The following is a 12,895-nucleotide window of genomic DNA, read 5'->3' on the forward strand; positions in this document are numbered from 1 at the left end:
CCTGTCTCTAAATAACATATTTAAAAAGGGATGGGGATGTGGTTAAGTAACTTTAGGTTCAATCCCTAGTATTAAAAAAAAAAAGTTTGTAAAGAGCCAAAGGCCTATATTAGAAAATATAGAGTCTGACCAATCAATTTTCAGAGACTATACTTTTACACTGTCTGATTCACATTCATCCATTTAATATTTCAGAAAAAAAATTATAAATATAAGGATGATGATATCACTAGAAGATGGAGATTTCTCTCACTGAAGATTTTCCTATTCATTTTGCCAGCTTAAAATTCATTTGGATAAATATTTAATGAAAACAAGAAACTTCCTTAGGGATGGATTGAAGCAACACCTTAGGAAGTCATTGGATGATCATTTTCCATTGTCTGGACTATTCAATGACAACAATAGTACATTAAACACAGAGATGAAAACTAATGTTAACAACTGGTTTTAAAAATCAAATTACTTCAGGGGGGGTAATTTTCCTCTTTAAACAAATTTTGTGGAGTACGCTTTATAAGCTTATAGGTATTTTACCTGTAACAGTAACAAAAATAATACTTTCACGATCTGGAGTAGTCATTAGCTAGCCATTTTCCTTAATGATCCATATTTGCGCATGTGAGTGAAAATGTGACAATAAGTGTACTCATGGGGTACTATAAGACAAATACAATAAAGCTCTAAAAACTATAGGCTAAAAACAATTAAAACCATGTTTCGTGTGTACATTCAAAATTCACTTAAGTAAAAGGTACATGGCAAAACTTAAAAACTGCCTTTTGCATTATAAAAATCAAACTCTAACTTGGCATGGTGGTGCACATCTCATAATCTCAGCTACTCCGGCTAAGGCAGGTTGATCACAAGTTCAAAGCCAGCCTGGGAAACATAGTGAAACTGTTTCGAAATAAAAAATAAAAAGGGGGCTGGGACTGTAGTTCAGTTGCAGGGCACTTGCCTATCATGTATGAGGCACTGGGTTCGATCCTCAGCACCACATAAAAATAAATACAATAAAGGTATCATGTTCATCTACAACAAAAAGTAAAAAAATAAAATAAAATAAAAAGGGATGGGGATGTTAACTCAGAGGTGTAGCACTTGCTGGGTATGCACAAGACCCTGGGTTCAATCCTGATTATTGCCAAAAAAAAAAAAGAAAGAAAAAAAAGAAAAAAACATTTTTTAAAGAATCGTGTTGTAGAAACAAAAATTTGTAACTCAATTCTGACCACAAGATACTAGGTGCTACTCCCCATTCAACTTCCAAATCAGCAGTACGCAAAAGACAATATTTAGTACTAACCTCTGCCTCTTTGAGACCCTCCTCTCGATGCGGAATTCTGCCCTCTGCCTCCTCTTCGACCTCTGCCTCGGCCTCTTCCTTTGTTGGGTCCTGCTGAGATGCTGTCATCAGAGTCATTTGCCATCTGCTCTGCTAGATCCATACTCATGAGATCATCAGTACTAAAGGCAGATGCAGAGTCTTCCGATTGGCACCTGAGAGCTCGGGCCCTATTCATGGCCTGTGTAACAGGGGAAAACACACATCAGAAGATAATGCAGCATCTTGACAATCATTAATTTAGTCTTTCAGATGAACAGTTAATATTGTCAAATTGTCTGTTATTATTTTCCACTAACTGTGCTATAAAAGTACAAAAAGGAGAGATACCCTGCCAATCCAATTCAATGCCTATTATCTATCAGATCAATTTACAATACTACCTGTAAAGTGAAACCTTTAGAAAAGATCAATCCAAGTATAATTTCAAGAATCAAAATTTTAAGCACTAGAAGGAATATTGGTTTTTGTGAGTTACTGTTTAGAATGGGATCTTAATAAGCAATCATAAAAAAAAAAAAAAAAAAAAAACCAAGTAGCTATTTTCTCTAGGCAATGAAATTTTAGGGTACTTTTATTTTCTTTTTTTTTTATTCTTGACAATCCTTACGATATGCTTTTCCTAAAATATAGTTTTATAATCAGAAAAACAATAAGTAATCTCTTACAAATGTGAATATATTAAAAACAACTGAAGGTCTGAGAAGGAACCAAGAATAAGTCACAATTTTTTTTTTGGTGGGGGGGGGGGGTACCGGGGATTGAACTCAGGGGCACTCGACCACTGAGCCACATCCCCAGATCTATTTTACAATTTATTTAGAGACAGAGTCTCACTGAGTTGCTTAGCATCTTTAATTTTGCTGAGGCTGGCTTTGAACTTGTGATCCTCTTGCCTCAGCCTCCCGAGCCGCTGGGATTATAGGCACTGCACACCATGCCTGGCTTACAATTTTCTTAATTTGATAAGAAACCATCTAGAAAAGACAAGTTTGAGACTTAATCAAATATTCTAACCCTAAAATGAATACAGATTTTTAAATTAAAAATTGAATAAAAACAATTTTGTCCTGGTCTCTTCACTTAAACTAGCCAAATGTAAAAGGAGTACAAAAACAAAATGCATTTTCTGTTCTTTTTTTTTTTTTTTTTTTTTTTTTTTGCAGTGCTGGGGATTGAACCCAGGGCCTTGTGCTTGTGAGGCAAGCACTCTACCAACTGAGCTATCACCCCAGCCCCAAAATGCATTTTCAATAAAACTAGAAAATAATTCCAACCCCAAACACACAATCTATGAAGCAGGGTGAATAAACACAATGAACACTTGAGCTGGTTGAGGGAGAAAACTGAGAAGACTTCAGGAAGCGTAGAGCTCTCCAAAACTGATGCAGATATCTCAAGATGCTATGACAAGAGTCTTTCTCACTTGGAAAAGCAAGTTCTTAATCTAAGAATAGGTGACCAAAGCATTTCTAAGCATTATGGTACCACAAAGGAGAGGCAGGGCTAAATGAAGAGATGGGAACAAGGTATGCAGGTAGAAATGGAAATGAAGTGGAGTAGGGCATATGAACTAAACTAATTCAGTATTCAAAAAGTTAAGAAAAATAAAAATTTATGACGCTATTGTACAAAATTTGGAGAATCAGTAATATAAATTGACCAAGAAAAAACATGTTATCAAAAGACTATCAGATAATACTGTTAAAAGAATGACACCACCAAAAAGAACAAATGAAAAATTTCACAGGTAAATTTGACCAAATTTTCAAAGTGATAATCCACTAGGTACTTCAATAGTTCCAGAACACAAGGAAAGAAATCTTCCAAATGCTTGCAAAGCCAGCACAACATGATACTGACAAAGGACTGCATGTACAAAAAGAAAATTACTAATGGATACAAAGCAAAGAAAGAGAATCCAGGAACATATGGAAAGATCAGTATACCATCACTAGAGGGTTTAGGAAGTGATTATACAAGGATGTGTCAATAATAGTATATGTAGTAATACAATTCATTATGTTAATAGAATGAAGAATGAAAAAACCTACATGCTTAACTCCCTGGCTGCCACAAACGTAATTAACTCTCCAGCCATTCTCAATTTAAATAAATAAGTTTCACATAAATAAATAGGAAAAAAAGCCTCAGAAATGGGTAGATAAACTTTCTTTACATGGCAAAAACTCCAAATATTCTATACTAACATGTGTATGGAGAAAGAAAGGGAGGGAGAGAAGACTGACCAAATAGATTAATACCAAAGTCGTAACTACTCCCAAAAACTAGGAGCAAAGAAAATAAACAAGTGTTTCAAATAAGTGATTTAACATAAAAATTACTCACATATTAGTAAAAGAGGAAGTGTAAGTTAAAAACAGCAGTTAGAAGTACTATCTCACCTCTAAGATTCACTAAAGATCAAAAGATGTAACAATACATCATGAGGGCAAGGATGAGGGTAAAATAAGCACTCCCACATACTATCATGACAGGGCAAATGGATATCATCTTTACCATAATGTGGCAGTAACTAGAAAAAATTTAAATTCATATGTCCCATTACAATTATTTTTTCTTGAAGTGAATTACCAACCATCATTTCCAAATTTTACATTTTTTTCTTTGCCCAAATACTGTATCTTCATCTTCATCACCTCAAACATTACATTTGAAGAGTATTTTAACTCTACCCTTCCTATGCAGATTTTGGAGTATACTCATTTCTAGGATGTTTTCATCATCCCAAAATGAAACTTTATACCCAGATGTCTGTTTATATCTGGATTTTTTTTCACTCAGCATGTTTTCATGATTCATCCATGTTGTAGCACATATCTAAATTTCATTCTTTTTCAAAGGTTTAATTAACATTCCATTGCAGGTAGGTACCACATTTTGTTTGTCCACTCATTTGTTCAGACATTTGGGTTGCTTCTATCTTTGGGTTATTTTAAGTCATGCTGCTGTGAACACTGTCATATAAATATCTACTTGAAACCCTGCTTTCAATACTTTGGTTATATATCCAGGTATGGAACTGCTAGATTATATGGCAATTCTCTGTTTAATTTTCTTAGAACACATTGGCTGCACCATTTTCCATCTCACCAGCAAAGTACAATGCTCCAACTTCTCCATATTCTTGCCAATACTTGGTATTTTCTATGTGTGTTTTTCTTAGTAGCCATTCTAATGGGTATAAGGTGGTATCTTACTGTGGTTTTGACTGACATTTCTCTAATGATTGGTAATGTCGAGTATCTTTCCACCGTTTATTAAACATTAGTAAACCTTCAGAAAACTGTCTATTCAAGTCCTATGCCCACTCTTTGACCTGGGTTTGTTATTGTTGAGTTGTAGAAGTCTTTTTTAATACATCGTGAATATTAATCCCTTGGCTATATGGATATAAGATTTGCAAGTCAATTGTGTGGACTACCTTTTCAATCTGTCAATAATATCTAGTATCACATTTTGAAAGAGGTTATCAACCCTAACTCTAATTCAGATAGAACATTAAGAAATCAGACCAGATAAACTAAGTACTGTGGATCATATTAAGAATAGTTTTTATATTCTTAAAAAGCTATGAAAAACAACAAAAAGGACTAGGTATATAGCTCAGTTAGTAGAGAGCTTGCCTAGCATGCACAAGGCCCTGGGTTCAATCCCCAGCACCGAAAAAAAAAAAAATTAGTATGTGTAATAGAGACCACATATGATCTACAAAGTCTTATATTTACTGTTTGGTTCTCTGTTTCAATGTGAACTTATAATTAAAGAAAAAAATTTTAATTTTTTCCATATGAACAAGAGTTTTAAAATATAATGCTTTTTTACCTAAATGGAAAAACTTATATTTTTGTTTTGTTTGTTTAAATAATTTAAGCAACTACAGTAGGATTCATATTCTGAGCTAAATTATTATGCAAAGCTATGAACTGCATCTTGGGAAAATATCAAAATATCAATCACCAAAGCTGAAAAACTTTAATATTCTATGTATGGCATGCTGAAAATTTTACCAGTGGGTTGAATGAGTTCCCTAATTTCATGTGTTGGAAACTCACATATTAATAGTATTGAGAAGTGGGACCCTCAGGAGGTGAGTGGGTCATGATGGCTCTGCACAAATGGATTATCCATCTATGGATTAATAAATTAATGGGTTATCAAGGGAGAGGCTTTATTATGAAAATGAGCTCTCTCTAGTACACTACAGTCTCAAAATGTAATGTCCTCCACCATGTGATGACCCTGCAGAAAGGCATGACCAGGTGCTCATCAGATAACTACACCATGTTCTCTGGACTTCTCAGCTCCCAGTACTGTGAGTTAAACAAATGCTTACTATTTATAAATTGCCTGGCCTCAGACATTTTGTTAAGAGCAACAGAAAATGGATAAGACACCTAAGAAGCACTGGTCACCTGCAAAAGCCTTAAAAATATAGCTGAAAATCTAAACTTATAAATTCTTTCCTCTGAAAAATTTCAATATGAAAAGTGTCATATCCTTTCCTACCTTCCTTATGTATTACTATTTTTTTTTTTTTTTTTCCCAATGCTGGGGATCAAACCCAGGGACTGCCTCATGCATGCTAGGCAAGGGCACTACCACTAAGTCATACTCCCAGTCCTCATTTTTATCCTTTCAAAAGATTAATGAAAAATTGAAACTCATGGCTTCAAACACAAAGGACCCAAAGTAAGAAAGTATTTCTATAATCTGTTAAATTGAAAGAGGTAATCGATTCTATATTTAGAGGATTCAAACACTCGTCCAGAAAACTTCTAGATCTCATCAACAAATTCAGCAAAATAGCAGGCTATAAAATCAACACGCATAAATCTAAAAAGCATTTTTAAATGCAAGCGATGAAACATCTGAAAGGGAAATGAAGAAAACAACTCCATTTCCAATAGCCTCAAAAACAACAAAAAAAAATACTTGGGAATCAATCTAACCAAAGAGGTAAAAGATCTCTACAATGAAAACTACAAAACATTGAAGAAAGAAATTGAGGAAGATCTTAGAAGATGGAAAGATCTCCCATGTTCTTGGATAGGCAGAATTAATATTGTCAAAATGGCCATACTACTAAAGGTGCTATACAGATTTAATGCAATTCCAATTAAAATCCCAATGATGTATCTTACAGAAATAGAGCAAGCAATCATGAAATTCATCTGGAAGAATAAGAAACCCAGAATAGCTAAAGCAATCCTTAGCAGAAAGAATGAAACAGAATATCGCAATACCAGAACTTCAACTATACTACAAAGCAATAGTAGCAAAAACGTCATGGTTTTGGCACCAAAATAGACAGGTAGATCAATGGTACAGAATAGAGGGCACAGACACAAACCCAAATAAATACAATTTTCTCATACTAGACAAAGTGGCCAAAAATATGCAATGGAGAAAAGATAGCCTCTTCAACAAACAGTGCTAAGAAAATTGGAAATCCATATGCAACAGATTGAAACTAAACCCCTAGCTCTCACCCTGCACAAAAATCAACTCAAAATGGATCAAGGACCTCAGAATCAGACCAGAGACCCTGCATCTTATAGAAGAAAAAGTAGGTCCAAATCTTCAACTTGTTGGCTTAGGATCAGACTTCCTTAACAGAACTCCCATAGCACAAGAAATAAAAGCAAGAATCAATAACTGGGATAGATTCGAACTAAATAGCTTTCTCTCAGCAAAGGAAACTATCAGCAATGCGAAGAGAGAGCCTACAGAGTGGGAGAATATCTTTGCCACTCATACTTCAGATAGAGCACTAATTTCCAGAATATATAAAGAACTCAAAAAACTCTACATCAGGAATACAAATAATCCAATCAACAAATGGGCTAAGGATATGAACAGACACTTCACAAAAGATCTACAAGCAATCAACAAACATATGAGAAAATGTTCACCATCTTTAGTAATAAGAGAAATGCAAATCAAAACTACACTAAGATTCTATCTCAAAAATTATCAAAAATACAAGCAACAATAGGTGTTGGAGAGGATGTGGGGAAAAAGGTACACTCATACATTGCTGGTGGGGTTGCAAATTAGTGCAGCCACTCTGGAAAGCAGTGTGGAGATTCCTTAGAAAACTTGGAATGGAACCACCATTTGACCCAGCTATCCCACTCCTTGGCCTATACCCAAAGGATTTAAAATCAGCATACTACAGAGATACAGCCACATCAATGTTCATAGGTGCTCAATTCACAATAGCCAGACTGTGGAACCAACCTAGATGTCCTTCAATTGATGAATGGATAAAGAAACTGTGGTATATATATACAATGGAATATTACTCAGCTATGAAGAATAATAAAATTATGGCATTTGTAGGCAAATGGATGTAATTGGAGAATATCATGCTAAGTGAGATAAGCCAATCTCAAAAAAACCAAAGGACAAATGATCTCGCTGATAAGCGGATGATGACACATAATGGGGGATAGGAGGGGGACCAGAATGGAGGAAGGAGGGACTGATTGAAGGAAAAGAGGGGTGAGTGGGGTGGGGGGGGAGAGGTAATCAGAATTAAGCCAGATGATTCAAGAAGCAGAAGAGAATACTTCTTTCTAGCCTACATTTTTGCTACCTGGCAAACTTTTCTATTTTAAGAGCACTTTGTAAGAGGAATACAAATGTAATGGTAGCAAGGGATTCATAATCTATTGGCTCTTAAAAACAACTTAGCTTTCAAAAAACAACTTGTAAAAGTCACAGCAGTTGCATCTATGTATAGTGATTTTGATGTCGTCCATGACAATTTTAGAAGTTTTTAATTTTTAGTAATCCGCTGACCATGTGTTTTTATTATAACCTAACACTTTGATAATACAAAGGATGGTGGAAAAATCTAGATTTCAAGGTTAAAATAGGTTCAAATTCCAACCTCACCAGGTGACCTTGAGTTCATCTCAGTCTCGTTTGTAAAAGGAACAAAGAGAGTATAAGTAAGGTACCTATCAAAAAGAATTCAATAAATACTTTCTTTAGAGATAGTGAATGGAGAAAATTTGAAGAACATAGATCACACCTTTAATTTGTATTTCTAATAAAAAACAAAACATGTAACTCATAACTATTCAAAATGTCTGCTGATGGAAAACAATCAAAAGCTAAGAGGAAATAATTTATGAGATAACTTTTGAATACTAGTAGGCAGTCATAAAACACTAAGGACAATCAAAAAGTAAGAAAAACTACTTCAATCACTGGATTGAACTAAACAGAGGTGGGAAATTCTACTAGATAGAGCCTCAAAACTTAAAAAGGTAGTTGTTAATTTGTTGTTCCTAATCTGCAAAGACAAAGACAGAGATGATGGTACCCCAGCTAATTTTAACATTTAGACTGGACAACAGAAACTGCCGACTTACTCAGGATAACATTGCTAACCAAAACAGTAAGTTCCTTCTTTTTTGTCCCAAATAATATCAGCTTAGAATATCTGTCTAGTATACATGAGGGTTGGAGTTCAATCTCCAGTACCAAGGGAAAAAAATGGATTTCAAAAATATCAGGATAAAATTTTATCTTACGTAGATAAGATGCTCTGGTAGCAATTAGATATTATTCTAATAGAAAGGGATCTTTTTAAATGTATCCCTGCTCCCACAATATATAAAATAAATTTTAGACAAAAGCAAAAGGAAAAAAAATAGCAATGCCAGCATAAAGAAAATTGAAGGTGAACAAATAAATCAAAGGCAGCTATTCTCAGGCATCCCCTGCTCACTCCTATCCACCACACCCCTGGACTGACTGTTCTAAATAAACCTACTAGTTATTCTATTTTAACAAACTAAGATATGAGTACAGAAGTTTACAGCAAGAAAATTACCTCTCGAACTTCATCATCTTCTTCATTAGTATTTTTTTGTCTGCTTTCTCTGAAACGACGTACCTAAATCATAACAGAATAAGTCACTAATGTTGCTTACCAGTTAAGTAAATATAAAATAATGGGCTACCATTGATTAAGAAATGCTTTTCACTACAACATAAAACCTGGAAATTTAACTACAGTTTGTCTCACAAAAGCCTGATTAAAGAAGTCATATTTTTTCCAGTTAAATTAAAATGCTAGAAATGTTTTCTGAAATAAATGTCTATTTATATATATGTATGTGAATACACACACACACAATGTTCTAAGCAAAACTACATTACTTTTTGCCAAAATGTTCCAGGTCATTAAAAAAGTCTGTCAGACTGCAAAGAAAAAACATTCCTAATACCTATGGGTATAATATTTCAGTAAATAGTTAAAAACAAGTATTTCTCTTTTACAAGTCTTGAAATATTTATTACATCGCTCAATTCACTCTTGTACACATGGCTACAAGACAAATAGGAGGCTCTCTAAAACAGTATCTGAGGTGACTGGGCCCCTAAGGATCCATTTTTCTTAATAGTCAACTACTAAATATTTCCTGACTGTGGCTCTGGAAGCAAGAGGGGAACTACAAATCCCATGTTTTAATGAATGCTGTTCACAAGGATCTTATATACTAGAGACAAGCCCCATTTATTTAACAATGTACTCAGCACATACTTACCGAGTACCTACTACATGCCAGGTACTATGTAGGAAATGAGAATAAAAAATAGTAAAAAAAAAAAAAAAAACTTATGCCTTCACAGAGTTGACAATCTAGTGTGCATATGGGAGGGAGGAAGGGAGGTCAGCCAATAATAAAACAAGAAGTTATATTGTCTTTATAAGGTATCCAGGATCCATTTAATACAGTTAATATTGGAAAGGATTATCCTAGGAGAGCCTTTGGCATACTCATGGTCAGTGCATTTACTGATGGGTTCAACCTACACATTATGATCATGTGACCTTGATTATGTGACTAGAGGGCATAAAAGGACTCCTTGGAGTGGGGGGGGTGGGGGGAGCATTGACACACACCTGTAATCCCAGCAGTTCCAGAGGCTAAGACAGGAGGATCACAAATTCAAAGCCAGCCTCACCAACTTAGCAAGGCCCTAAGCACCTCTGTGAGACCCTGCCTCAAAATAAAAAATAAAAAGGGCTGGGGATGTGGCCAAATGGTTAAGTGCCCTGGGTTCAATCCGTGGTACAAAAACAGAAAGAAAAAAAAGGATTCCTTGGGAACTTCTGCACAGACCTTAGTGTTCAGTCCAAGGACCACTCTTTGCAAATGTGGACTTGGAGAGCTCATGCCTGGTGTCCCTCAGATGCCAACAGATGCCTTACTTCTTACTTTACTATATACCCTTTGCCTTTAAAAACCTTAAATGAATGTGCTACCAGTAGTCTTGTGAATCCTTTCAACCATTTGAACCTGTGAAATCTTTGCAAAAAGCCTGTAAAGTGCTCAGAGGAAAACAAAGCAGGAAGAGGGACAGGGAGTGTTAGGGAGAAGTTGCATTTGAATAGAATCATCACAAAAGCCTCAGGGCAAAGGTCATATATTAGTGAGGATGTTAAAAGGTGGGGAATGAATCATGAAAATACTTAGGGAAAATCATTAAAATCAAAGGAAAAAGTATGTGGAGTGAGGAAAAAGCATACCTAAGATGTTTAAGAAACAGCAAGGAGGTCACTGTGGCTAGAGCAGACAGAAGATAAAGAAATAATAGAAAGTCAGCTGGATCGAATAAAGCTTTATAATCAACCATAAGAACTTTTTTTTTTTTTTAAGGTAGGAGTTACTAGATTCATAATCTGTTAGGATCACTTGATAGCCGAATTGAGGACAGAATGGAGGGACAGTGGAAGAAGAGAAAGGATAGGAGCAGGGAGATCAGTTTGGAAGCTACTGGAAAACTCCCAGACAATGCCTTTGACCAAGTGTAGTGATAAAGGTAGTAAGAAGTAGTCAAATACCGCACACATTCTAACAGAAGAGCCCAAAGGATTTCTAGACAGTGAGAATACAGGCGACAGAAGGACAGGAGTCAAGGATGACTTCAAAGTTTTTGGCTGAGCAACTGAAAGAGTGGTGCTTTCACTAGAACTGTAAAGGGACAGCAGGTCTGACAGTGGACTGTGAGGATGAGCCACTAAACTTAGGACTGTTAGAAGCTTGAAATGGAATTATCTAGCAGGCTGTTAACTATTCGAGTCTTGATCTGAGAGGAGAGGTTGGGCTAGACTTTTGAAAGTCACCACCAAACACAGGAAGCTAGACAAGGTTACAAAGAGGATGAAAAGATGAGGAAGAGGTCCCAGGACTAAGTTCTGGGGACACTAATTTCAGAGGATAGGGAGATGAGAGGAATCAAGAACAGAGATTAAGAATACCCCATTTGTTTACAATAAAAAATAAATAAATGAATAAATAAAAGAAGCAAAAAAAAAAAATACATATAATACATATATATATATATATATATATATATATATATATATATATATATAGCCAATGAGGCAGGAAAAATCCCTTAAAATGTGGAGTCCCAGAAGCCACTAAAGAGAATGTTTCAAGAAGTCCAGGGACACTTAAGGTAGAATAATGACAGTAGATTTAGCAAAGGAGGTCACCAGTGACATTGAAAAGAGCAGCTTCATGGAATGATGAGATCAAAAGCTTGATGGATGGTTTTAAAATGAAAAGGAGGGAGAAAATTCTCTGAAGCAATTCTCAAAAAGAGGAGGAACAAAGAAATAGTGCAGTAGTTAAAGGGAAATGGAATGGAGAGTTGGTTTTTAAGCATAAATATCAGTATGTTTGTTATGATTCAGGGAGGGATGCAAAAATAATAATCTCTTTAAAAGATGACATAGTATGTAATAGCGGTTCAGATGGTATATAGCATACTGAAAATGCCACCATTTGTAAAAGAGAATCGAAATTCACAATAAACACACTGAGCAGGCACTGTGCATATGGCAGCATTCTAAGGACTTCATATGCACTCATTCTTTTAATCCTCACGACAACTTTGAAGGAGGTTCCATTATTACCTCCATCTTATAGATGAGGAAACTGAGGCACAGGGGGTTAGAGAACTCACTGATGGGTGCAGAGCCAATCAGGGCTTTCATTTCAAATACAGGTGGTCTGGTTCACAGTCCATACTCTTAGCCACCATTCTAGGAAATTTTTTTTTTTTTTTTTTTTTTTTTTGGGTGCTGGGGATCGAACCCAGGGCCTTGTGCTTGCAAGGCAAGCGCTCTACCAACTGGGCTATTTCCCCAGCCCCTTAGCCACCATTCTAAACACACTAGTGAGCCCTCCGCAGCTCAGGAGTCAAGGTGTCACTGCAGGTAGGGATGTCTGGGTCATGTTTTATATTTTTATACTCACCTGAGAAATCTACCTGTACTAAAAACTCAAACATAATATATCCAAAGGGACAGAGTGAGTAGTTTTGGAGTATGGTCTACATGCCTCAATTTTAAAAATACTTGGTAATGAATAAAACTAGCTACATAATAACACCATAAGATTTTAAGAAAACCATGTTAAGTAAATTCAAAATGAAAACCTAAGTAATGTGTTTTCAAAACAGTGTTTTATTCTGCTGTTTAAGGGGAACAGA

General features: G+C 35.4%; 1 protein-coding gene across 4 annotated transcripts in view; it reads right to left on the reverse strand.

The window, feature by feature from the left end:
- Mre11 (MRE11 homolog, double strand break repair nuclease) overlaps positions 1-12,895 on the reverse strand; it is an 84,435-nt gene that overhangs the window by 21,041 nt on the left and 50,499 nt on the right. For all 4 annotated transcript variants that reach the window (XM_047519206.1, XM_047519205.1, XM_047519207.1 and 1 more), the window contains 2 exons: positions 9,219-9,281; positions 1,310-1,529 (listed from right to left, as the gene is read on the reverse strand). In XM_047519206.1, the coding sequence (XP_047375162.1) occupies positions 1,310-1,529; positions 9,219-9,281 (283 nt within the window). The remainder of the gene's footprint in view (positions 1-1,309; positions 1,530-9,218; positions 9,282-12,895) is intronic.

This window comes from Sciurus carolinensis, chromosome 11, assembly GCF_902686445.1.
Source record: "Sciurus carolinensis chromosome 11, mSciCar1.2, whole genome shotgun sequence".
Classification (NCBI taxonomy): Eukaryota; Metazoa; Chordata; class Mammalia; order Rodentia; family Sciuridae; genus Sciurus; species Sciurus carolinensis.